Source organism: Talpa europaea (genome assembly GCF_964194135.1).
Source record: "Talpa europaea genome assembly, chromosome: 5".
In the NCBI taxonomy this organism is placed as follows: domain Eukaryota; kingdom Metazoa; phylum Chordata; class Mammalia; order Eulipotyphla; family Talpidae; genus Talpa; species Talpa europaea.
The window spans coordinates 6152117-6179744 of record NC_140071.1 but is presented as its reverse complement, the minus strand read 5'-3'; the positions used below and the strand labels follow the sequence as shown (position 1 = coordinate 6179744).

General features: G+C 48.2%; 1 protein-coding gene across 1 annotated transcript in view; it reads left to right on the top strand.

Annotated features, from left to right (window-relative positions):
• ANKH (ANKH inorganic pyrophosphate transport regulator) overlaps positions 1–27628 on the top strand; it is a gene marked incomplete at both ends in the record, with an annotated part of 113852 nt that overhangs the window by 61039 nt on the left and 25185 nt on the right. Inside the window, 3 exons of the mRNA XM_084233772.1 lie at positions 14039–14255; positions 23802–23920; positions 25644–25727. Of these exons, the coding sequence (XP_084089898.1) occupies positions 14039–14255; positions 23802–23920; positions 25644–25727 (420 nt within the window). The remainder of the gene's footprint in view (positions 1–14038; positions 14256–23801; positions 23921–25643; positions 25728–27628) is intronic.

Below are 27628 nucleotides of genomic sequence, written 5' to 3'. Positions count from 1 at the left end.
TTTGGCCGGGGATCGAATTTATGCTGCAGAGGCTGTGGATTGCTTCATAGTGCGGTGCTTAACCCCTTGCACCACCAGGGAGGCCCTCTATTTTTTTTTTTTTTAATGGAGTGGCCTAATGCACAGATTCCTTCCACTTAACACTGTACCTTGGCCTTCTTTCTAGTTGGCCATGTTTAGTTCCACTTCATGCTTTGTGGTGACTTTGCTTTGTGCAGGAACCAGCATTATTTGGCTTCATCCATGTTGGCAGACAGGCAGATTTTTGCCAGCTGTCTACATGATAGAGAATGCTGATCACCCGTGTGGGGGTGACATTCTGTCTTGGCGCTTCATTGAGTTTGGGCAGGTTTCTAGACGAGGATCAGTGGATCAAGGATTCGGTACACTTTTAGATTTAATGCCTCCTGACATATTCCTTGGCCATAGGGTTATTGCTTTTACAGGCCAGCCAGCAGCCTGTGAACTTTCCCACTGTGTCACGTCTTCCCCAGCACTCAACCTTAACCGTCACATTTACGCTTCCATCGGATGGCAGTCTTTTCCCGTTTTTTAATTTCCTCTATTACTGTTGTGGGCCAGCATCTCGTCATCTATTGAGGCTCCATTATTGTTTCTTCTGCTCCGAGTCACTCTCTCTGGCAACTGCTCCTCTCTGGTAAGGAAAGTTCCCCACCATAGATTCCTTTATCACATTTTCTCAGTTATTATCCCATCTAAAGTTAAAACTCATTTCACCAAGGTCCAGAGAAAACCACTGCAATTTTTATTGAAGCTGCGCTACACTGACAGGTGAATTCAGAGAGATCTTATATTTGTAACCTGAATCCTCATCAAGGAACACAGCTCAACTCTCCATTTATCCCGGTCTTATTTTATGAACTCCAAGAAAATTCTCTGGTTTTCTTCCATTGGGACCTATACTGCTGGTTGAAGTTATTCCCAAAAAATCTACCGTTTTGCCTCTTTTGTAATGGAAGACAAGCAGTTTTCTAACAGTGACCTAATAAGTATGCTAGTCTAGTAAGACAGAGAAAGCAAATAAGAGAAAAGGCTTTTGATTTTTTCTTTGATACATACTTTTATTTTATTTATTTTTTTTAAAGATTTATTTTTATTTATTTATTTATACAAGCACTGGGTACAGTCAGAAGCGCGGGAGGGTGAGAGAATTCACCAGAGCCAGAGCGGGGAGCAGAGCAGGCAGAAGGAGCGAAGTACACTGCTGAGGGGAGCAGCAGGAGGCAGGAGAGGTCTGCGCGCCATGCGGGACCCTCCTCCGGTGGCCGGGGAGCAGCCGGGGATCGAACTGGCGCTGCAGAGGCTGCGGGCAGCTTCACAACCCAGCGCTCAACCTCTGCACCACAGGGGAGACCCTGATACATACTTTTAAATAATTAGCATACAGTAAGGAGTTCACTAGGGTGTTATTCACTTACTGAGTTATATTAATGTTTTCCTAGGTGATGCTTTTAAATCATTCCAATTTTGGGGTTAAGTTTAGTATTTGTACTACATGTTAATCCTTTTTGCTCTGGGGCCTCTGTTGGTGAATCTCTGTGAATCTCTGACAACTTAGGTTTATTTGGGCAGTGGGCATTTGGGGAACTTGATGATCTGTTCTCAGTCTGTGCCAGGAGAGTTACATTAAATTAAGCTTCAGTGGCTGCAAAGATGAACAGAAACCAAAGGGAAACCCCAAAAGACCCCACGTGGACAATTTCACATGCTATCTTGAAGTCCCTGAAAGAGATTGGGCGTGGCCACAGAACTTTCTCGAGCCAGTTGGTGCTGGGGTGACTTTCAGCAGGGACAACATCACAAATCTTCCCGTTTTGAGTCGGCAGGGCTATGGCTGGAGCTGTTCAACCAGCACAGATTCACAGAGGGATCTCTCTGGAAGCTTCCACTGTTCCTCCTGTAGGGCTTCTCAGCTCACACTGCCCCCTCAGGTCATCTCCAGGAGCTTCGGTAGATGCCCCGGCCTGCCCGCCCTTCCTTTCAAAGAGACAGCCTCAGGGACCGAGGGACCCCACCTAATATAGCTTTACTATGCAGACGCACCAGTTCCCCAAACTAAGTAGTCATCACATACAACAATGTCCTTTAGTAATAATTATTTTTTACACCGTCTGGACAGGCAGTGAGACATTTCTGCATGAAGGTGGACACCCCTCCCCTTGCTTTGTCCATGCAGAGAGCTGTTTATCTCTTCCCACCTCCACCCCCTTCCGTCCAGCATTGAAAATGGCCACTCTCATGGTCCCACTGACCTCTGCGGCCTCTATCAACCAAGAACCTTGGGAGCCTGTTTCCTTGTCTGCAAAGTGGGAATTTCAATCCTTGTACTATTGTTGAGTGTCATTTGATAAAACCAATAAGAAAATGTGCAGAGGTGTGTTCCAGACTTGTGCGTGTGTATGAGGTTGCTGGTCTTCATGTGGTCCATCCCCATGTCTTGAATGACTGATGCACCATCCATAAATATGCCTCTGTGGCTGCAGCGTCCTTCCAGGCTGAGGGCCACGTGACCAAGCGTGCAGCTGTCCCCTAGCTGTGTCTCCTCAAACCCCTTGTCCACGCAGGTAGTGAGGCAGCTCGTCAGGCTGTTCTGAGGCTCAGAGATGCAAACCCTGAGTTACAGTGAATCTGGAGAGTTTGTCACTATTATAATATCAGGAATTTACAGAATGAAGTTTAGAACAGGCATTTACCAGCTCACGCACGATGCATATCAAATGGTGATATTTGTTGTTCTATGGAATATCACTTTAATTTTGTCTGCATTATTCTATAGATGACAGCTTTATTGAATCACTTATGTAGGTAAAAAATACTAGGCGTAGACATGATTAGAGTGGTGGAGACAAAATAAATTCAACATCGGTAGCTCTGCCTCCTGCTGCAGTTCAGGACACCATTTGACTCCGTCCTGGTTTGCTGGTGCTTCACCGACACGCTTGTTCAGTGAGATGATTTCACTATCTACACTGCTGTAAATCAGGTCAATAATTTAAACTAATAGTAGCAGGGAGCATGGGGAGGGAATGACACGCCTGTGTGGACACAGCCCAGCACACACTGGAGAAGCTTGGTCACAATGAAATAATGTCTGTTTGGCCTTTGTTGGCGTTCCTGGCTCCAGGTGGGTGTGCGTGTCTGCACACGTGGGTAGAACCCAGTGTGGAACATCCAGGGGCTGGACGGACTGACGTGTTGAGTGACTAATTGTGACTCGCTCGCTCATCCCCAAAAACAGCCTGATCAAGAGCCCCAGAGCATTACAAACTGTTCGTAAAACTTGGTGTGTGCCTCTCACATAAACACGAGCGGTGAGTCACAGCCGGAGCCCCTGCAGAAATAAGGAACCCCACAGCAAGAAGCGAATAAAAGCCCAGGACCAGAGATCCTGGGTTGCTGCTCCTCCAGCCCATAAACACCCGGGCCCGTCTCTAGGAGGCCCCGCTCAGAGCCTCGTGTCTCTGCCGCAGCGGCCGTGGTGGTGGGACAGGCTGGGGGCTGCAGGCCTGGCCGCGCTGGCCGGCACCCTCCATGGAGCAGACGTGACCCACACACTGGGCCTCACGCCGTGGGCCTGACGCCGTGGGCCTGGCTCGTCTGTGCCGCCTGCATTCTCCCACCACGCACCCTCTCCGTGTCCTCCGGCAGCGATGCCACGTATTCCTCTGCAGAAACAGAATCGTGACTGCAGGGTCTTTGAAATCCTAAAATTCTCTGTGATCCGATCAGCTCATCCTCTCTGTTTACAGCAGGCCCATGGCATCCTCTGTGATCACTGTGGGGGGGCAGGCCGTGAGCCCCGAGGTCAGGCTGTCTAGGTCCTCCATGCTCTGTGCCTGCCCTGCAACACACACGCGCACACACACACACACACACGCACACACCCCACCTACCTTCGCCTCTCCGCACGGCCTCCTCACCAGTCACCTGGGGAAAGCGGCTTTCTCAGAGTGTTCAGAGAAGTAAAAGTATTAAAACAGCATCTGTCAGAACAAGCTGTCGGGGAATGTCAGCCTCGAAGTTGTTTTCATCATCCCCGTGCGCGGGGGGTTCCTAGACCCTCATGTCTCCTCCTCTTAGCAGTACTGTGTGTTGATGGAGGCCCAGAGGAGGCAGCTGGGTCAGAAAAGAAAGGTGCCTCTGCGCGGCTGAGAGACCCGCCGGCAGGTGTAAGGGACGACAGCACAATCAAGGAAAAGCCCGTTTCTCAGCTGGGCCGGGGCGCGTGGAGCAGGCAGCAGAGGGCAGGGTGGGGGGCTCGGGAAAACACTCTGGGTCCCCGAGTGGCTCTTTGTCAGATCCTTGTGACTAGCGCTGCGGTGTTGTGTTGTTTGATGCGAAAGCGTGTTGGCTCCCTTCTGACTTGGAGACGCCACCTTGAGCTCTCACCCAAGCCACACCATCATTTGGGAGCTGGTCACGTTATAGTTTTGTTTTGTTTTTTTTAGTAGGGAATTTCAGTCGTCGTGAAAACGTGAGCACAAGCACACTAGGGTTCCACGCTCTTATTTCCCCTTCGCCAAGCCTCCCCCATCTTGAATTAAAGGTGCATTTCCCCTGGCAAGGAAGCTTCATGTCTAGATGAAAGAAAAGGATCTGAGGAGAGTCCTTGGCAAAATACAAACCTTTCATGAGCTAACGTGTTTTCACGTTTCAGATTAAGAAGCCTAAAAAGAAAAGGCCTTTTACCTCCCCTGCCATATGGAAGAAATGTCCAGAAGGCTGACTTAGCCAGACTCCTAGCTATTCCATGGTTTGTCTCTTGTTTATAGAACCTCCTGTCCGAGTGTGGGCAGGGGTAGGAGAAAAGTGTCGTCTCTGGGTTTCAGACCTGCCCACAGCCATGACTTAGACAGCCCAGGGGCTGGGCTTCCTCTCGCTGCTGTCCCTTCAAACCACAGCCTCATGCGTGGGTGTCAGCGCTTGGCGGGCTTTCCAGCTAAACAGAGGGAGGTGTCTCGTTTACAGCAGTATAGATCCTTGAGAAAACAAAACATGGCTGGAAAACTACCGGGAAGACAAGTGATCTAATTTAACCCAAACCACTTTCTAAAATACAGACGAACAGAACAATAACAGTGGAAAATTACAGGAACCCAGACTTCTCGAGAGGATGGGAATCCGAAGGTGCTCTTGGCCCAGGTTGCAGGGAGCTGTTCCCACACGTGTGCTTCTGAATTGTTCACACCCCCCCAAACGTACATATCCTGAGGACCCAGGGTTGGGGGAGCAAGAGTATAAATTATTTAACCTGCGACAATAGAGTTTGCTTCCTATCATGAAAGATGAACGAGAACCTTTGCAATTGTAGACAGTGGGGTGCTTTAGCCAAGAGATTAGGTGACAGTCTAGCAAGATGCTTGTGACCGACTCGTCTCTCATTGGTTTTTCTCATGCGGGATGAGATACATGACGCTAGTGTTCACCTTACTTGCAAGTAAGAAAATGGAGCCTCCGACATTTCAAATCACAAACTCTTGCAGTTTTAGGGACCGGTACCAGCTTCCAACTCAGCCCCTCTTTGTATAAGAACATGAAACGCCATTTCTATGAGCAACATGATCATTTTTTTAAAGATTTATTTTATTTACTTATGCATACAAGAATGAAGTGTAGGCCAGAGGTGCAAGGGGTGAAAGGATTCACCAGAGACAGAGTGGGGAGCAGAACAGGCGGCTCGACTAAAATCCACTGCTGAGGGGAGCAGCGGGTGAGTCAGGAGAGCTCTGCTGCACCATGTGGGTCAGCTCGTTGGCCAGGGATGGAACTCGTGCTGCAGTGGCTGTGGACAGCTTCATAGTGCTGAGACTTAACCCCTTGCGCCACCAGGGAGGCCACAACATGATCATTTTTTACTACTGATGACAGCGATGAGATCAGGGTCCAGCTGCCTGGGCCTTTTCTGAATCGTGGCTACCTCTCATCACCCTTGCAGGCAGCATTTTTCTGAACTTGGACGTCACCATGTTGGTTATCTGCCGCTGGCACCCTAGCTCCTGGCAGTGTGCTCTCTTCTCCTCCCTGGTCTATTCGGGAAGGCTCTCTTATTTAGCCTCTGAACTGGACTTCTGACTCTCCCCTCATGGCCGCTGACTTCTGTTATAGGATTTGGTTCCATCCAGGGACAGTGTGCCCCGTATCCCGCTTGACTTGTAAAAGACATGAAAAAAAATCTTTGCTTCAGCTTTACACTTAAGAGGCAAATTACGTGGCCCGGTGTTGTTGCTATTTCTGTCTGTCCACATGTCTACAGTTAAGCCGCCAGCCTTCCTCCGGAGCCTACTGGGTGCGTGGCGTGGCCTGGTAAAAATAGCTACGCAAGTCCCTGCCTCTCTTTTGAGAAAATACCAGAACTCCAGGAATGTGTTCAGTGCTACTGCCATCACTTTTCACATATTAAATTAATACATTAAAAACTCTTCATATACTACCAAAAACATAGTATTTGTTCTTATTTACCCGGGAAACCAAGCCTCCAGTTGGAGCCTTGTGTCGTGAACAACCAGAAGTAGCTGCACGCTGAGGTGGACTCATTGACTGCTCGTGTCCAGCCTTGCCAGGCCTCGTGCTGTAGATGTGGGGGCCACATGCCCAGTCCCTACCCCAGTGGCCTGGGGAGGTGGGCGCTCCAGTAAGCAGGCAGCCACTGCAATATTGGGGTTGGGGTCTCTGCAGGGTGCAACATGGCCTGGGGGCTAGCCTCCCCAGGACTGTGATTCCCCAACAGGTTATGAGTGTACCTGACGGATGGGTAGGGACCAGGTGAAGGGGATTCTCTGTCGAGAAAAGCACTTGTCCAGAAAAATGCAGAGTTTAGGCCACCAGCGGTTGGGCAGTGCAAGGGGCAATGAAATGAGCTGAGGCAGATGAGAAGGCCAGATTCATCAGTGCACCACAATCATTTCTTGTATGTGGCAAATGTGGTGCAGAGCTTAGGGTGATTTCGTGGAGCCCACATGCAGGGTGCAGCCCTGAGGGGTGCAGCGTGCACTCTGAGGGCTGGGTGGGGGAGCACTTGCGGACAGGAAGAGCATTGGTGACTGACTCAAACTGTGGGGCTGGGGAGAACTGGACAGATCAAGGGACTGAGACACCTGTGGGTGAGGGTCAAGGCCTGCAGAGAGGTCCTGGGGCTTCTGGGTCATGCATCCAGATGGAACCCCAGGGGAAGTCAGGGCCTGCAGGAAGCCAAGGCTGAACCCAAGGTGTTGGGAATGCAGAATGTGAGCGCCCAAAAGACAGCGCAGTGTGGAGCATAAGAGAACTCTGAACCTGACATGCAAGCTTCCTGAGCAGACAGGACAGGTGGAGGGTAATCCATGAGCAGGGGTGGAGCTTCAGAAGCCAGAGGGCCCCAGACAGACCCTGGGAACTCTCACAGCTCAGAGACAGAAAGCATCGGGAGAAAGTGCTGAAGCAGAAGGGCCAGGACACCTCAATGTCAGTGACACCAAAGAGGGGGCAGCCCACAGGGTCCGCTGCTTTGTGGGGCCCGGGGGTAAGGACAGACATGCCCATTCGCTGAGCAAGATGGTCCTGGCTAGCAGGAGATGGGGAACACTCAGTGGAGCACTTACCAACTCTGCTGCAGTGTGGCCACACCATGCCATGGTTCTGGGGACAGAGCTGCTGTCTAACAGGCTGAGTAAAGGGAAAGAGCAGACGTGGAACTAGGTGGAACATTACTGATAGAATTATCAGTGAAGAGAAGGTGAGGAAGGAGCAGTCCCAGCAGAAGTGTGGCCTAAGAGAAAGTTTATTTTTCAGCGGATGAGACATAATCATGTATCAATGTGGATGGGCAGAGCCAGTCGGGTAGCAAAGAGCAGAGAGGACAATGTCGGGACAGGGCAGAATGGAGGGAGGCTGTGAGGGGGTGGAGGGACAACAGGCAGGGCCCCCGTAGGCAGCTCCAGGCTCCCCTGTCAGTGTCATCGGAACAGAAGGGGCGAGTGTTGAGGAAGGGCTTGCAGCAGATGTGGTTTTTTTAAGATTTATTTTTTTATTTATGCATACAAGAACTGGGGTACAGGCCAGAGGTGTGGGGGGTGAGAGGATTCACCAGAGACAGAGTGGGGAGCAGAACAGGTGGATCTACTGAAATCCACTGCTGAGGGGAGCAGCGGGGAGTCAGCAGAGGTCTGCTGCGCCATGTGGGTTGCTCCCTGGCCGGGGATCGCACTCAGGCTGCAGTGGCTGGTGATAGCTTCATAGTGCTGAGACTTTAGCCGCTGCGCCACCAGGGAGGCCCAGCAGCAGCTGTGTTTTTGACGGGGTTGGCTTTAGGGAAAGAAGTGAGCAGAAATATAGTTTCTACAGGATGGGATTCTATGTTCCAGATGCGGTGAGATGGGAGGCCTCTGCTGAGTAAGAGGGATTGAGGCCACCTGGGAAGACTGAGAGCATCTGGGAAGGGTGGGAGGAGCAGCCTGCAGCCACCGAAGGCTGAGACTGTGTGGTGGCGCAGGTGTGTGCTGGCAGGTGTGATTCCTGCAGCGTTCAAGGCACTAGTAGACCAGCCTTTAAAAAACAGGAAATAGCAGCACTATTTACAGTAGCTAAGCTATGGAAACAACCCAAATGCCCCAAAATAGATGACTGGATCAAGAAGATGTGGTCCATATACACCATGGAATATTACTCAGCATTCAAAAAAGATAAACTCATGCCATTTGCAGCAACATGGATGGCGCTGGAAGGGATCGTGCTCAGCGAAATAAGCCAGAAAGAAAAAGAAAAACACCGGATGGTCTCACTCATAGCAGGAATCTAGAAAACCTAAATAAGGGACCAGGAAAAAGACTAATTATAATGAAGTAAAAATCAAAATCAACAAGCAACTATAAACCACAGACACACTGGGGTTGTGGTGGGGGGTTAGGGTCAAACAAGGGGGGTGGGAATTGTATGGGGACTACAACCAAGATGAAAATGCATACATTGTGCAAAAATGAAAAATGATGTAAAAATATATAAAATAAAATAATTTTTTAAATACGTGAAAAAAATAATTAAAAAATAAAAAACAGGAAATAGTGCCTTTGGGGACAAAACGGACGGAACGTGAGCTGATGATGCCGAGTGAAATAAAAAGAAAGTGAAAGAAAATTACTGGATGATTTCACAGATATTCACATCCGTGGACTATAAATAACCAAAGAAAACAAACCGACAAAATCACAACAAAAGTAACTGTAGAACTTTCGCGCAATCCAGTGATTGCCAGCAGTGGGAGGGCCGGCGGGAGGCAGCTGGCATCGGGGCTGCGGTGGAGGGGGTGAGGCGGCCGTGCACGTGGAGGTGTGAGTCTGCAAGCCTAGAGTCCTATAAACGAATGGCAAATCAATCAAATCTCTTAAACCCAAGTTGACATCTATAAACATAAATAAGAGTAGAAGAGGTAAATGATTGGAGAGCTCAGAGATTTGCAGACTGCGTTGTGGCTATGGCGAGGGTGTGGCTGAGTGATCACAGACTAGGCAGAAAGCAGGGCAGGAAAGACAGCAGGAGCCGCAAGAGGGAAGGTGGAAGACCCCAGGGGTGCCATGTTTCATGAACTCTAGACACACAGAGAAACAGCACCCCACGGGTCACCCCCTCTCAGCCCGTTCCCGGGACACAGCCTTCCTCCCCTGACGTGAGGTGGTTGGCAGGACGGGGGTCACTGGTGCCTCCTGCTCCAGAGAACCTCGGACTGCAGTGCAGAGATGTTTCTGGTTCCTAGACCCCAAGGTTAAAATGTCAGATTTCTTTTAGGATTGAACGTTCTTGACCGTTCCTCCAGGGAGCTGGCGTCATCTGGGTGTTTTGTTAAGTGTTTCCTTGAAGGTTCTCTTCTCTTTTGCTTTTTTTTTTTTTTAACTTTTTAGTGTCCTATAGTTTTGCTGACTTTCAAGGGCAAGAAAAAAATCAGGCACAGGACACCATGAACTTAGCAGACCGTGGGGGGCTACTAAGGCAGGTAGGGGGCCCCACGGAACATCTTCCAGCGCTACGTCTGTTTTTAGTCAGAGGGTCCAAGTCGCTGATTGTCCAGACACAAAGAGCATGAACCGGAAGCGGGAACAGAGCCCGGCTCTGCTGTCCGGGACCAGCCGTGAGGCTTGAAGGCAGTTTGGTCTTTACAAAGGTTGACGTGCTCAAGATCTGGGCCGCATCTGAAGCAAAGTTCACGACCATTTCCAAACTTGCCTCCAAAGAGCAGCTAAACCTACCTCAGAACAGAATTCTGCCTCAATTCAAGCCTAAGACATCTCAGACGTGTTTCTGCTGGATTTTAGGTCCTGTTCCTCCTGGGCAACCACACAGCTGTTCTCCTGGGCCTTGGTAAAGCTCTCAGGGCAGAGTGACACCATCAAACCAGTGACATAGAACTATATATAGTAACTTTGTGTGAACTATTTACCAACTCAATCTTTTAGTCCTCTTGGTAGCAAAAGAAAATCATGAAACTAAGAAGTGAACAAATTGGCTGAAATACTGCTCCAAATGGGAATAATTAAGGGCTAATAACATAGCCGATGTCCTCCATTCTAAAGCTCTCCTTTTCTTGCATTTTAATGTTTCTTGAGCTCTGGGAATAGTTTTCCATCGCTGGGTGCAGTCTTTAAAAACATTGCATCAATACATAACTTGTAAGTAGTAGCACCTTATAAAGATTTAATTTTTATTTATTTATTTATACAAGCACTGGGTACAGTCAGAAGCGCGGGAGGGTGAGAGAATTCACCAGAGCCAGAGCAGGAAGCAGAGCAGGCAGAAGGACCGAAGGACACTGCTGAGGGGAGCAGCGGGTGGCAGGAGAGGTCTGCGCGCCATGTGGGACCCTCCTCCGGTGGCCGGGGAGCAGCCGGGGATCGAACCAGCGCTGCAGAGGCTGCGGGCAGCTTCGCAACCCAGCGCTCAACCGCTGCGCCACAAGGGAGGCCCAGTAGTAGCACCTTATAATCAACATCTGCTGTAGGTTTAAAGTTCCTGCAGGCGAGTGTGAGTGTTGGGAGCTACACGGTCCCGACACAGGAGGGCTAGAACAGTAAACAGAACAGGCAGACATCCTCTCTTTCAAGTGTCTATTCTGTGCCAGTTGCTGCTTAGTACTATGATCACCAGCTGTGTCTGATCCACGATGGATCAGACATTTCAGGGGGAGTAAGTGCCCAGGCTGCTGAGTTAGTGATGGAACAGGTGCATCTCAAGGCTCGTGGCTACCCCAGCGCCCCTTCCTCATCATACCATGACTGCTGAGCTCGTAGAGTTTTCACACTCAGTCTTCCTGCGCCTGCCTTCTCACCTGCTCAACGCTGGATTTGGGATTCAGTCAGCAAACAATCAGTGCAGTGGCTGCCCCAGGCAGAGCGCGACTCTCTAGAGCCAGAGTAGGTAAAGCTTTGCCATCTGGGCACAGAGAGAGCATGACCCTACATGATTAGGGTCCCATATACTTTTCAGGCATCCTGAATCATACATTTCATTTCAATTGGAACAAATTTTAGCAATAAAACTGCAAACAGCTTGCAGCCATCGATTTGGGTGAGGATGAGTAAGAGAAGACTGCACGCTCCTCTGCTCTCGGTGTCTGGAGAGCTGTCACTGGGCCTGAGTCAGGGTCTCTGGGAGCAGAGGCTGTTGGGGAATTCCCGTGCACACGGCTGACTGGGTGAGCACTCTGGGCAGGAGAGAAAGGGAGGCAGCTAAGGATGTGGTCTCCCCTGTTCCTGATTGCCTCAGGAGCCCTGAAACATGAATCTCAAATGGAGCGGTCCATTTGAGGCAGGGGAGCCCATCTCTTATCCCCCCATGTCAACCAGGCATCGCTGCTGCCTGGGGCCAGGTATGCTCAACTAAGCCAAAGTGACTGTGGCAATTTTCCCGGAGAAGGAGGCAGCTTGGAGCATTAGTGGCCACTCCCATACCTGGGGATGGATGCCTGCCCAGCGGAGTGCGCAGGGCCGGAGGGGGGGGTGAAGGCGGGGGGGGGGAGGGCTGGGGGACACTGATAGCATCCACTCCAGGAATTGGAAAGGAAATTAATTTGGAAAAATGATCAAGTGGGAGGGTTTGACACCTGGAGGAGCCTGCTGACTAGCTGCGCCCACCGAGCACAGGGATATCAGCAAGGCGCACCCTGGTTCTTATTTTGCTGTTGGGGGTTACGCTATTAAATCAGCTTTGGTAGAAGGCACATTTGTTTTTAAGGAAGGTGGTACACCCTGCAAAGACCAAGAAGGTTCTTATGGAAATTTTTAAGTTGTAACTGGAAAAAAAAGAAAAGGGAATTAGAGATATAATTGGAAAACAATGATCAGAAACTAGCTTATATAATAAGGTTTGTCAGGGTTTTATGAGATCACTTATATAAATAAGCTTTTCAGCTTTGGCAGAAGAATGAAGCTGAATTTGTACAACTATCCTACACTTTTAGTCTAGATTCTTCTAACATCATTTTATACAGTGGTATTTCCCTGTAAATGTGTTTTGTTGTTAGCAACGCCTTGCAGAGAGTGCTCGGCTGTCCGATGGTGGATGTGTGTCGTCACACATTTGTCAAAACCCGCAGAAAGTACGACATGAAGCGTGTACCTGACGCAGGCTGGGGGCCTGGGGATGTTCATCGGTTGTCACATGAGCGCTCGGCGCGGGGTGTTGATGGTTGGGTGCTGTGCATGTTGGGGTGCAGGGTGTATGACAACGCTCTGTACTTTCTGTTCCATTTGCTGTAAACTAAAAACTGCACAAGAAACAAAGGCTATTTTAAAAAGTATTTAACTGCACAGAACCCTGAGTTTTTTGCTTAGTCAGTTGTCTGTTCCCAAAAACAGGCTATGTATGGTCTGGTGACATTTTTTCAGTCAAGTTCCCCACCTCCATTCTCACTATCTCCTGTGTAATTTATCTGTCTAGTAGGTGGGATTGCTGGGAAATAACCATCCTAACAAGGCCGCCAGTACCTCAGCGGAACATGGCTAAAATTAGAATATTCTACGTATGCATCTTCTTGAGGAAGCGTTATGCAAAAGGAGAGAATTGGATCGCAGGGTTTTGGGGGCTGTTTTTTTATTCTTTCTTCAACTGTGTCTGCAGAGCCTAGGAATATATCTCCCGTTCAAATACAGTAAGAGTCAGATGAATTGCATCCATTGATGGAATAATAAGTTTCTTTATTATGTTTTTCTCAAAGCATAGAAACTCACTCTACGGAGACCTACATAATACGTACTCAGTATTTCAGATTATGTGTGTGGGCGCAGTTGTACATGCGCACATGCATGCACGCACACGCACGCACACACACACACACACACACTCTAAAAGAAAAAGGAGAGCCTCCCCGGTGGCTCAGTGGTTGAGCACTGGGTTGCGAAGCTGCCCGCGGCCTCTGCGGCGCCGGTTGGATCCCCGGCTGCTCCCCGGCCACCGGAGGAGGGTCCCACATGGCGCGCAGACCTCTCCTGCCGCCCGCTGCTCCCCTCAGCAGTGTCCTTCGGTCCTTCTGCCTGCTCTGCTCCCCGCTCTGGCTCTGGTGAATTCTCTCACCCTCCCGCGCTTCTGACTGTACTTGTATAAATAAATAAATGCTTGTATAAATAAATAAGTGCTTGTATAAATAAATAAATAAATCTTTAAAAAAAAAAAAAGAAAAAGGAAACCCTCACCTTCCCCATCTAAAGTGACTGACTCATTTCCAGAATGCCCTTTGCAATTAAGTAGTTGCAGCTTACAAATACATTTAACATGTTAAGTGTGTGACCAGAACTTCTGAGAATTATTTTCTGATACTACCAGAACATACTTGTTGGATTTTTTTTCTATTACTTTAACCCCCCACAAGAAGGTATTGCAAACTGAGCTAATATGGATAAAAATGAAAACTAATAACCTTTATCGAATTCCAGCGAGACCCATCCTATAAACTGCTTAGCGTTTCTATAGAAACACGATCTGCTGAGTTTTATTTAGAAGTGTGAGCCCCCAGAGACCAGGCAACTTCTCACCGTGTCTGTTGTCTGCCCCCTTCCAGGCCTTGAACCGGGGCATCGCTGCTGTCAAGGAAGATGCCGTGGAGATGCTGGCCAGCTACGGGCTGGCGTACTCCCTGATGAAGTTCTTCACCGGGCCCATGAGTGACTTTAAAAATGTGGGCCTGGTGTTTGTGAACAGCAAGCGAGACAGGACCAAAGCCGTCCTGTGCATGGTGGTGGCTGGAGCCATCGCTGCCATTTTCCACACCTTGATAGGTAAGCATCGCTGTGTTAAGAGATTTCTTCAGTAACGATTAAGTATTTATTATGAGGCTCTCGGGGCATGAAAGGAAGGGACTTAGTGTAAGAAAAAAAGATGGGTTTTCTCTGGGAAGGTGGTGGTTTTGTTTCACTGTTTCCCGAAGAGGCACTGGCATCCTTCAGGTGATGGGCTCGAGGACCAGCTAAGGTCTACAGAATGGCTGGTGCCTGTGTTAGACACTCCCTGTTATACAGGATCACTCCAGAATAAAAACAGCACAGTTTTATAGAGTGAATTTTAACTACAGTGAGAACAAATCACAAACTATTTAGGCTTTAAGGTTAATTTATTTTGGGGTCTCATGACTCTGTTTTATTCATAAGAAGACTAAATACTCTTTGTAGAACGTTCTTCTCCTGAAACAACAGGAAAGTTCTGTCCTGCCTGCAGTGAGGAGTCTGCACCCCATTCAGAAGCACATTGTCAGCCTCGTCTGACTTCTGAGTGGGGCCGAAACCCCTAGGGCATGAGTTCAGAACTTGTTGGCTTTAAAACAACTCGACTTGTATGGTGTAAAATTGAATGGCACATCTGTAGAGCGTGGTTGCAATAGAATGACACTTCATAACCCATTTTCTACCTGTGTAAAGCTGGCACTGGTTCTTTGAGAACCACAAATGCCAAACTGATGGGGTGAGGCCTTTGTGGTTTTCCTTTTTAATGCAGCAAAGAATTGTGTGCTGAGAACAGTGTGAAGAGAGCTTCTACTCATAGGCCAGATGTCCAGCCAAGGGGTTGACACTGGTCATTTCATGTGGCTGAGAACTTCAGGGATAGAGAGCAGAGGCCTTGCTTTCCCTTATTTTATGCCCTGAATAATTATTAGTCGACTGAGTTTCAAGAAAAATTTCTGCAACTAGAGTCTATCTGGACCATTTTCAAAGATGGATTTGAGAAAATTCAAATATTGATTTGAGAAAATTCCATACTAGGTCTACAGTTTTTGCCTGAAAAGCTAAATTAGTTCTCTTTTGCTGCTTGTCTTTTTATTTGGACTTCTAGGTAAATCTAATTTGGCATTGTCAAATGAAGCTTGGGATGATTACTAGCTGTCAGTAATTAAGAGAAAAGCTGAGTGTACTGTGTGACTGCAACTGCTATAAGAAACCTGCAGGCATTGAAATAAAAGTCAACCTTTCTGCCTAAGTTAAATCTAAGTTTTCTGATTTTGAAATGGAATTGTAAAATCTTAAATCTAAGTCAAAATATAATCCTTAACATTTTTTATCACTTTCGGCATTTTTACAATTATGTATTTTGTCTTCTACCAAACAGCTGCTTTCTACAGTTGCCGAGAAAGCACAGAGCACTTTCTCTCCAACACTGAAGACTAGATTTTACCGATTTGCCTTCTATTACTCTACCGACCTCTGTGCACTTTTCTGCCCAAGTCTTCAGTCACTCTTTTTTTTTTTAAGATGTATTTATTTATGCATACAAGAACTGGAGTACAGGCCAGAGGTGTGGGAGGGTGAGAGGATTCACCAGAGACAGAGTGGGGAGCAGAACAGATAGATCTACTGAAATACACTGCTGAGGGGAGCAGCGGGTGAGTCAGGAGAGGTGCCATGTGGGTAGCTCCCTGGCCAGGGATCGAACTCATGCTTTGCTGTCATCTGCACCAGCCTCTTTGGCTCTCCTTCCTTCCTCCTTCCTTCTTAGCAACCTGTGAACTTTCCTGTACTCACACCTTGCCCACTCTTCCTAATCTTGACCTCCAGGGCAGATAGGATGTTGTTCTCTGGCCTGCACTCACCATCAGGAACCTGCACTCACCCGCCCCCAACACACACACACAGTTTCTACTTTATGTATCACCAACACTAGACACTTAAACTCATTTTCACATCTTTCATGCTAAAAACAGCTACTTACATTATTGCTTTAATAGTCAGCTCTGGGATAGTGATCCTTGTAACAGGGAGCGACGTAAATCAAAGAAAAATGCAGAGACTCCCAGTATATTTGACTAAGAAGCCACTGGTGTGCTCTCGGGCTGTCTTCCCCATTATAGTTCTTTGGACTGATAAGGAAATGAGTCTATATCCCCCGCACGATCAGCTCCCGGGGGGCTACAGCAGACACGAGCTGTGTGTATTATAAATTCACCGTGTTCAGCTCACAGAATAGAAGCAGGAACCAGAGACCCCAAGGCTTGCACCTTAATTTCTCTGTATTCCTTTGTTCAGGCAAAACTAGTCTAATTGCCTCACACTTTCCGTTTAAGTGCTGTTTCCCCAGAGCCTTCATGAATTTCTTTCTTTTATCAAGGTCTTCTAACTTCTTGATGGCATTTAGAGACAGGCACGTGGGAATAGGGGAGGAAGAGGTTCTTCCTTTTCGGGCTTGGTTCTAAGCAGGGGGTCCCCTCTTCTCTGCCGCTGAAAGGGAGAGTTTCTTTCAGCTCAACAGGCTCTAATGTTCCCCTTTCTCTTTGATACAAGAGGAAGTCGAGAATTTGCCCCATTGCTCTAAATTCCTATTTTGCTATGGTCAGAACCACTTCCAAGGGGTGACGTTTGCCTGTTACATTTCTGTTCATTCCATCCAGCATCAGGCGCCTGGTTTTAACCACATCTACGTTCTATCAGCTTCAAGTCCAGCTCTTCTTCCCTTTTTTGCTTTATTTCCTAGTTTCCCTTTTATTTGCTTTATTCTTTAAGATACTAGTTACTTGTCCCAACACGATGCCCTCTGCTTATTTAAGGAATGTATTTCTCTTTCTAGATATTATCAAACACTGATAAAATGGATCTGTTTTCCCTTAAGATGTTAATACAGATGCTAACTCTAAAAAGATACGCCACTCATATGCTGAGGGATGATCTTCCTGCTTTGAATGTTCTTTGACTAAAGAAGAGTAAGAATTGTCCTTTGTTTCACTCGCTTTTAAAATAATCAAGCCCCCAGCTATATAATTTGATTGATCAGCAAAAATTTTTATTGGACAAATAGCGTGGGCATGCCATTCCAGGCCCCGATGGTCAAAAATTGATCCGTGAATTGATCCCAGAGCTGAGATAGGAACTAAAGCTGCTGGGAGCACATACACTGTTGTCCTGAGTGGCTGGAGTGGGTGGGGGTATGTGTGCTCGGCACCAGTTTCTAGAAGGACACCAGCAAGAGCTCTTTTCAGCCCATAAGAGAAGTGAACCGAGATCAAAGTGAAGGGAGTGAAAACCTTCTGGTCGACTTGACAGAGCAGAGTCACAGAGAGAAAACAGAGGAGCAGGAGTGTGAGGGGATAGAGCTGCAGGAGGCACTTGCGGCCGCAGGTTACGTATGGGGTGGGGGGATTGAAGGGAGAACGAGACCATTGAGTGTCACAGGTTCGAGGGTGGACGCCTTGTGCCCGAGACCAGGGCGAGCCCAAGGAGGACGGAGACACTCCACCCTTTTCAGTGTCTACCGACGAGTCCCACAGCTGCACCGGAGTCCCTCGGACATCCTTTGTCAGTGGTGGGGAGTTTGGTGACCCCTCGGGGACACCCATATCGAATAAATTAGATTTATGCTAGTGTTCAGTTAAGTGCGTTAATGCAACTTCAGCTGAGAATGGTCTCCTGGTTGATTTGCGTATTGGTGACCTCATGGTCTCTAAAAAAAATGTACATTTAGAGAAGTTAGATGCACTTGATCTTTCTATATAATCTCCTTGGTTATGGCTTTGGGTCTTGACTAGATACTCTAGGCTTTTTTCAGCGATTGTGTATTCCATGATGCTCCACCTCCCAGGTCACCTTCTCTGTCATCTTTCCAATGGACACCCCACGTTTTTCAGTATCTAATCATGTACCAACCCTTAGAGCATCTACTTCCATTTCCAATGTGAGCATCTCCAGCCTTGAAAACCCAGTATCAGGTGGAGTCCTTACCTGCACTGACCTGGTGCCATTTCACTGGGCCCTGAGTAACAGGGCACAGGGGTATGTTCAGAGTCGGCACAGGTCCAAGAGCCCAAAGAGCTCTCTTGCTGCATCATCCACTGTTGACTGTGGTGCCCCCAAGAAAGACATTTGCTTTGTCCTTTTCATCACGTTTGCTTCTCATTCTGCCTGCCCCTGAGAGATCTGCATGGGGTTGTGAATTTTCCTGGATTGGGCTGGGGTGTCTCTTGCTAACCACCTGGTGCTTCCCACCAATGCTTGGTGGGGATTTGTGAGGTCAAGATGGTTGCAGAAAATGTACCAAACCACTATGTGCTACCCCAAAACTTTATGCATTAACTCAAGGAGGAGACACTTGGAATGGTGTTGAGCTCAGACATGAAGCCTCAGAAGATTCCCTGGCCCAAAAGTGCATGTCTGCTGCATGCGTAACGAGAGTCTGGTTCTGGATCCCCAAATTGCAAGCCTTGGGGTATTTCCGGTGTTTTGCTATGGCCTTTGCTGGGTAGCCAACAGTGCGTGTGCCTTTCCTAAGCCTAACTCTAGGGAGGACTCTTGTGAAGGGTTCATCTGTGACACCATTTTAAAAACAGACCTTTGCTCACCTACAATGAACTTCAGCTGTTCAGCTTCTCTGTTCCCTTGTCAACAAACATGTCTACTATTCCTGGGTTCTAAACCCATCTGATAAAGAATTGGTACAATTCAATATCACTAAAACCTGCAAGGGGCTAAGAAGGAGCAGATGGTTTCTGTGTAGGCTCACAACGTATCACTAGGTAACAAGCCACCCCAATATTCAGTGACTCCAAAAGCAAGCATTTGCTCTGCAGACTCCAAACCACAGTCCTTTGGACGTGGCCATTCTTGTGCCTGTGTGGTCAGATGAGAGTCATAAGGAAGCTCTGCTGCTGGTCTTGGGGGGGCTCCCTGAGGGGCTGTCAGCTGACTGGAGGCCGGTCTAGCTGGCTTCTCTTGTTCTCCACCAGCATACCCTGGACTGGGGTAGAGGTGATGGCAGTGCTCCAAGTGAGGACAGAGGCACACGGGCCTCTGGAGGCCAAGGTCAGCAGCAGGACTGTGCATACCACTATCCAGGACAAGTCACAGGTCAGCCCAGGTCCAAGGCCAAGGCTAGGGGTAGACTCCAACTTTTAACAGGCGCTGTCACTGGATCACCTTGCAGAGTAGCGACACAGAGAGAAAGAAGAATTCAGGACATTTTTGCAATCAGTCTACCCTAGTCACTTCGTTGGGGGATTTCAGGTTCTTGCTTTGATCACATCGATATGTACGGAACGTTTCGCACAGGACAAACACTGAGTTAAATCCTGGGAATGCAGACACAAATCATGTTCTCTAGAAAGAAGCAGATAGCGTGCTATAAATTATGCTGAACCCCACTCTACTGAGTGTTGAGACCAATCAGACAGAATTTATGTTCTTGCATTTGCCTCTCCTGCTGACCTGACCACTGTGTGTGGGGGGTTATGACAGCTCTCCCCGCTCCGCCCCGCCCCACCTCTTCCAGATGATGATTGCAGAGGAGAGCTCCTCTGTGTGTCCCCGCCCTGGATCGGGAAACTGGCCCCTGCACAGCTGGGTCACTTGGCTCAGCGCCTGCTATGCACAAGCCATTCAGCCATATTTGTTGAGGTGATTTAAATGTGGCCTCTCAGCCACACCAACACCACACTTTGGAAGTGACACCATGGAAACAGAGAGGTGAAGCTGCCCACCCGGGAGAGGTCTAGTAAACAGCACAGTGGCCCAGTCGGTAGTACTTTGAGACTTTTAAACATGGGACCTTGGGAATCTGAGCTAGAATAAGGGGTCTCCTTAGACCACAGAGTGATGGTTACCAGAGGGGGGGTGGCAGGAAGGAATGGGTAGCAGGTGAGAACATGTACTCCTGGCACCTATACAGTGCTGGGAATTAGTGTGACCTCATTAATTAATTAATTGAAAGATAAAGAATAAGCGTTCTTCAGTTTGCCCCTTGGCAATGCATATATTATCTTGTTAGTAAAATGGAAGGAGTCCTTTTCTCTCAGTTCCCTTGGGGAAAAAATACAGCTGTGCAATAAGTATGAAATGTAAACATATTTTAAATATATGTTAAATATATAAACGTGTCTATATACGTGTATTTGAAATATATTACTATTTCATGGCACTTCAACTTCTGGACGAGCGTGTTTGGGAAGCGCTGAATCTGGAGGGGTCCATCACCCCGTTGGGCTGAGGGGCATTGGACATCCTCCCTCTGCCTCCTTGGGTGTGTGGAGTCAAAGCTGTTCACCTGCAGAGTCAGTCAGAGCAGAGCTGCCTCCTGAATTCTGCTTCCCTCTGTTCAAAACCTTGCTTGAGTTTCATGTGGAGCTCTGCCCCGGCGAGGAGCACGAGCTGCTTCAGAGCAGGCTCACTCAGGCAGTTTCTAGGAGCTGGACGTTATGATTCTGTCAAGGCAGCGGCCTGGTGACGATGGACTCCAGAGTCCTTGGAACCAAGGACCGCCAAGCCCACAGCTCTGGCCAGAAACTGCCCCGGGCAGGGGAGAGGAGGGAGTGTGGGTCAAACCAGCTGCTGGGGTTTCAGGCTCCCAGCTCACAAAGTGGAAACCGCCTTCCTGGCTCTAATCACACTGGCTACGTTGGGAAGGAAGAAAAAGGAGGAGAAAAGGATTTTCTTGGCCTCCAATTTTTTCCTCTAACCGCTGGAAGAGGGCAAGAAGTAAACAGAAGCTCAGCAGCTTTGGACCCGCAGGCGCAAGTGCCCTGGAGCCTGGGGTGCCTGGAGCCTCGGGGAGCTGAGGCTGAAAACAGCAGGTGGGGGCGGGCGCGGGCGGGGCCGGGAGAGGCGGAGGGTGACACCTGCTGGCCGAGCCAGGAAGCTGGGCTGCGCGCGCCCCCCAGAAACCCCCGCGGGCCACTTGCCATGTTTCCTCTTCCTTCCGCTGCACCAAGGCACAGTGTTATATGTTTGCGTTAAAATGGTCTGATAAGTGCATCAGCTGAGGGTAGCAGAGCTTATTGATCGCCACCCTCCCAGGCCCAAGCCAAGCGCACACCCTGCACGCAGCGGCTCCTGTCTCACTCCCCATTTTTCCTGCCTTCCCCCACGCCTGTCAGGAAAAGACCCCCCCTCCTTGCTCAGCAGCTGCTTGTCTGCATTTGCTGGGGCTGTGCTAACAAAGTCCCTCAGGTTGAGGGGCTCAAACAACAGAAATGAGTTGTTTCCAGTAACGCAGCCTGGAGGTCCAAGGTACAGGTGTGCAGCGGGCTGCCTCCCTCGGAAGCCTGAGGGAGCGTCCTCCAGCCTCCCCTCTGCTCTGGGTGGCCCTCTGAGGTGCTCCGTGGTGGGCAGAGGCATCACCCCATCTCTGCCTACAGGTCCACATAAGGTTCCCCTGGTGTCCCAGCCACACAGGTCCTCCAGCGGGCCTCATTCTAACTGGGTGTGTCTGCAGTGACCCTGTGCCGGATAAGGGCATATTCCAAGGGACGTGGGCTAGGATTCAACATAGGACTTCTGAGGGGACACCCTCCAAGCCCTCACCCCGCCCTCTGGATCTCAGCCTCCCAGGCCCCGGCTTTGGCCACGCGCTGGCGCGTACTGTCCGCGCTAACCTTTATCAGGGAATTTCGCCCAGGAGCTATTCATAGCCAGCTGGGCTCCTGCACTTGGCATCGCCTGGTTCTGCTTACCCAGCAGGGCTGCCTTCCCCATTGCCAGTGGCCTCTGCCAGGGAGGGGACAGGGGTGTGGGTAGACAGGACCATCTCCTTGCAGCTCCCATCCCTGTGAACGTTTCTGGGATGAATAAAGACAAGGCACAAATAAATAAGCAGCACCTACGAGACTTTGAGATGAAATTTCTAAGGTTCAGCCCCCAAAGTGGACTGTGTGCGTGATTGCTGGCCTCTCCTCCGGTTTCCTGTAGCTCACGCGGGAATGCACTTCTTACCTGGCACCCCAGGCAGCCTGGGCTCTGCCTGCCTGCCTCCAGGGTCAGCTCAAGCCTTCCACACCACCCTCATGTGTGCCCTCTGGCCAGACAGACACCGCTGCTGCCTCCTGCCTGCCTGTCCCCTGCCTCAGCCCACCTCTGGTCTCTTCTCTCCTTCCACCCGGGAAGCCCTTCCTCCAGAATTTCTCTTCTTGCTACCTCAGTGGCTGCCCTGGCCCCACCACGGTCCACACCTGGCACCTTTGCACCCCTGGCAGCTCACCTGTCGCCCTTCACCTCTGTCCCTCCTTGGAGGACCTGGACCCCAGCGCTTGCCTCTGCCAACCCCTGTCAGATGTCTCCAGATGTCTTAGCCATTGCAGGCCCTGCTCCTGAAACCTCTCGCTGGCATCTGCCCCTGCTGGGGCGCCCATCTGTGCCTTTATATGTCCCTGATAACATCCCAAAGACCTCATTTAATCCAAACCCCCAGAGTTCAAGTCTCATCCCCACAAAGGATCGAGGGTTATTTCTTCTTAAAGGTTAGTGTGGTAAAAAGTCCCTCCAGGCATTGAAATGGTTATTATTATTATCATCATCATCATCACTATTATTTCACTTTCAAAGCTGCTCCTGTAGTTGTGAAGGACATTCATATTGCTATTCGTCAAAGAATGAGCACAGCAAGGACATTCCGATTAAGACACCGTGTAAAGCAATGAAGATGATTATTTCTCTGTGTACACTAAACATGTATCAGTGAGATGGAAAATAACTTAATATTTTATTTAATCTCGGCTAATGATATCTCAAGGAGCTACAGAAGGAAGACCTCTTCCTTGTTTCATTTATACCTATTCCCACCAGTGCATTTTCAGCCTGTATGGATGAAGCGTCACTCTGTTCTGGTCACACACTGTCTGGCCATGAATATCTGACGTTGGAGGCACTTGGGAATCAACATAGAGATTCCATTTTTTCCATTGGCCAGGACTGTATTCAAAGTTGCCACCTTCCTTGCAGAGAATGAAACTCAAGGACTAGCAAGAGGTGAAAAGCCAGCTGTAAACCTTTATTGAAAAGGCAGAGTAAGTTCTAGGAATTTTCTCTGGGTAAAAAATTAGGAATATGTGCAAACATTTAGCTTCAAACATGTCAAACAAGCATTCTTCGGTGATATCAGAACAATGGCAACAACCTAAATGTATTAATACAAAAATGGGAAAATGAGTAAGCTGATATTAAGTAAACCCACAAAAAGAAATTCAGTGCAACCATTAAAATATAGAAGCTTTTCATGGAGAGTTCATGCTCCACAAAAGAGTGTTGTTATATATGCGTGTGTGTGTGTGTGTCAGAGAGAGAGCAGGGAGAGAATGATCCTATTTTTATGTCACACACACATGCATACACACACACACACACACACACACACACATGCACATAAAAGGACCGGGAAATTGGATCCCAGAGTGTTACCTGTGCCCTCCTCTGGATGGAGGGAGAAGACTGTAGATGATTTTCTTCTATTTGGTCATCTAAATTTTCTCATTTTTCCTATAAAAATGAAAATCATATTTAGAATTGTTCTTAAACTTTTGAGACAAAAAGTGTATAAAGAGCTTTCTCTAAATAACACCATGTCTGTGTCTTGGTCCTCTGCAGCGTATAGTGACTTAGGTTACTACATTATCAATAAGCTGCACCACGTGGATGAGTCGGTGGGGAGCAAAACGAGAAGGGCCTTCCTGTATCTTGCTGCCTTCCCTTTTATGGATGCGATGGTGAGTTGGGACAACTGAAGACCGCCGGCTGGCACTTTTTGAAAAAATTATGATTCAATATACACAATATGAAATTTACTATTTTAACCATTTTTATGACTACGGTTCAACGGCATGAAGTGTTGAGTGGCCAGAGCGCTTCATCTGATGAAAATGAAACCCTATCCCCATTAAACACTGACTCCCCACTTTCCCCTGCCCTCCCCCAGGTCATCACCCTTGGTCATCACCTTCTTTCTGTCTCTGAAATGAACTTATCTAAGTACCTCAGGAGTGGAATAGACAGTATTTGTATTGGTGACTGACATCTTTGGCATTTGACTCAGTTCTGATGCAATGCTTTGGGCTTTCAGTCGCCATGACGTAACTTTAAATATTTATCTTATTTATTTATGCACACAAGAACTAGGGTGTAGGCCAGAGCTGCAGGGGGTGAGAGGATTCACGGAGCCAGAGAAGCAGGTTGTCCATGGTGCCCAGGCTGCCTGCAAGGCACCAGGTGCTTTGAAATCAGCTAGAGAACTTCATGAAATGACCATATCACTTCCTCGTCGAGTAGTAGCTGACCCCCGGCAGAGCTCACGCCGCTGAGCCTCTGCCCATCCTGACATCTGTACTAGGACTCTGCAAACGCATGGAAGAGACCCATTCGCACAGGGAATTCAGCACCGTTAGTTCAGTTGAATCCAGACTCTTAAATATCCTGTATTTCACCCCCTTCAGCTCTATTTATCTGCTATAAGAAGGCTTTTAAAACTCCAGAAAATTTGTGATTGGCACCCTTTTCTTCCCTGTTCAGCTGTTAGTTCTCCCCGAGGATCTGCATGGTACGAGGCTGCTGGTAAAAAACAAAATAAAGAACATTTTTAAAGACCTGGTCATCTCCCAAACAGACACATGCACACACACCCCACAGCCTAGCCCTGGACTGCTGGTGAGAGAGATCATATCTGAGAACCACAAGGTCAACAGAGAGCCCACAAGCCACTATTTGCGAGTGTTATCAGCAGTTTGTGTTTCTTTTCACATTTGGCACCTGGGGACCTATGAGCCTCTGGAAGCAGATGCAGCAGCTGCCACTGAAGTCTTGACACAGACCAGGAGATAAATCCCACGGTCTGATGATTGTTCAGCTCAGATAACGTGTTACTTCCCTCCTAGCCCAGCTCAGCCATTCAGGTTCAGAGCGGTGACCCTACCGTGGCCTTCAAACCTTCCCAAACCTGCCACCCCTCCAAGGACTTTCTTCTTGATTCCCTCAAAGGCTCAAAGTGTCAGGTCAGATCTTGCAAATTTGGAGGAGGAAATAGGAGAAGCCTAATTGGTCTGTAAGAACCTGCGGTGGTGAATAACTCAGCACCAGATTAGAGCTTGAGTCTCCCGCGCTCCCTGTGAGGAGAACGCTGCTCCTTTGGGATTCTGCTCAGGGCGATGGAGGTGGTTCCCACCATCCTGGGTCTTTCTTGGCCCAGCGCCAGTGCTGGGTCTGCCTAGAACTGGTAACAAACACAGATCGGGCAGGCGCAGGCTACCCAGAGATCCAGCGTGGCTGCAGCCTCCTTGTCAAGTCCTGGTAATTTCGCAAACCGAAGATTTGTCAACCTGTGCCAGCACAGCTCTGGGGTGGATATGGTCTATTTTGGAGGTGCCCAGTAAATAGTAACGACCAGAAATAATGTAACCTCAAGACGTGTCTCACACAAAGTTCTTTTCTTCCTGGCAGGCATGGACCCATGCTGGCATTCTCTTAAAACACAAATACAGCTTCCTGGTGGGATGTGCCTCAATCTCAGACGTCATAGCTCAGGTTAGTACAGCGTGTCACGAGGCCACTCAGAGCCCCTTCCATGACACTTGTGGGTGCCTCGTGTACATTCGGTCCCACATTCCGGGGGTCCATTGAGACAAATCAAATAAGGACTTCAGTAAATATTTGTTTATCAGATGCAAAAATGAAACCCTGTAATGTGAGTACAATTGACCTTTGAGGCACCTAGGTTTGAACTGGTGTGGATTCACTACACACAGATTTTCTTGGAAGCACAACCTAAACTTACCATATCAATAAATGTAGAACAGGACTGTTAATGTATTCTCCCTTCTGTATGATTTTCTCCATAACATTTTCTTTTGCCTCGCTGACTTTATTGTAAGAACACAATATGTAGCCCACAAAATACACATCTTTTAAAGTACAAATTTAAATTTTCTATTTGTCATCTCACCTTTCACCTTAAAAATAAGTCCAGAGACAGAAGAGCCAGTTAATCCCAAAGCACACAAAATATGAAAAATAATAAATCAGAAATAAGTTACATTGACAGCAAGAAAACAGAGGAAAAATACCATCAGACTAAAGCTAATTCTGTGAAAACAGCAGTAAATTGATAAACATGTAATCAAAATGACCAATAACAGAGGAAGGCATCCAAATCACTAACTTCAGGGATGAGAAGTGGGCATGACTGCCACTAGTGCTTATCCAGAGTAATTTCAGGTCATTGTGACCCTCTGTTCACTATCTAAATAGACCCATTCTCTCTAGACACCAAGAAGAAATGGACAACCCAAATAGTCCTAGGTCCAGTAATCGATTTAAGCTCTTAGTTTAAAAACCATTGGAAAGAAAACTTCCAATCCAGATGGTGATCCCTGCATACAAAATGTGTGTCATAGATGCTGATGTTATTGCAAAGTCTTCCTTCCAGTGGACAGACGGCGGGCGGTCAGTAGCTAAATAAGGAGGGAGTCAGAATTTATACTCAATTTCGGACCACACAGGCGTTGGCGGGGGCTGTCAGTGCTCCATCCCCTATGTTGTGCAAGTGTCAGCTCTGTGCATAATCCGGCTAGAATGAGGTTTATAGGAATCCAAATTTAGTATCTGAGATTTTGACCTTTCTTTTGACCTCAAGTGTGTTGTAATGACCCTGAAGTCACAACTAGTACATATTTGGGTGACTATGGGGTCATAGTGCCCTCTGTGGCCTCGTAAAATATGGTCTATCCCTCAGTTCTACAGGGAGCTCTTAGGAATTATTCTTCGATTGCCCTCATGCGTCGTTTCCCCGTGCAAGGAGGTCCAGGAAGGCCGTCCTCTGGCCGTCCACACCTCCTGAGACCGAGCCTTTATTGCACTTGCTGTTGAGCCCAGTTCCCTGGGGTCTGGCACCAGCAGGGGCTCTCCTTTCTCCTTCCTCTCTTTTCCCACCAGTGTGACCACAGGAAAGATTTCAGCCCAACATTGGATCTAGTTCCTGTACTTTCTAAATCACACTTGGTTCCTGCACTCAGGGATCAGGAGAATGGTCTCTTCCTGGAGGCCGAGGACAGACAGATTGCTCATCTCCCTTTCCCAACTCTCAGCGCCTCCGTGCAGTGATTTACCCCCACTGGACACACTCGTCTTTTAACCACCTTTTGGAAGCAGTCTACTGTTAAACTGTTAGTACCTCCCTAAAGACCAAGAATTAAATTTCCAGATTAATTGCATTTACTTCGTGGATCACAATTAAAAGTAATTTTTGATTCCTGCTCACACTCTGTGTCTGAATACTAGCTAACATCATTCTTTGATGTGTCTTTCTCATTTTCCTGATGAGCTGTTTGAGATTTTTGTCATGGTCTGATTTTTAATTCTTCCTCTGAGAGGTGAACTAAACTGCTCTTACTCACCCCAGTCACTTGATCTGAAGTTAAAGAAACCAC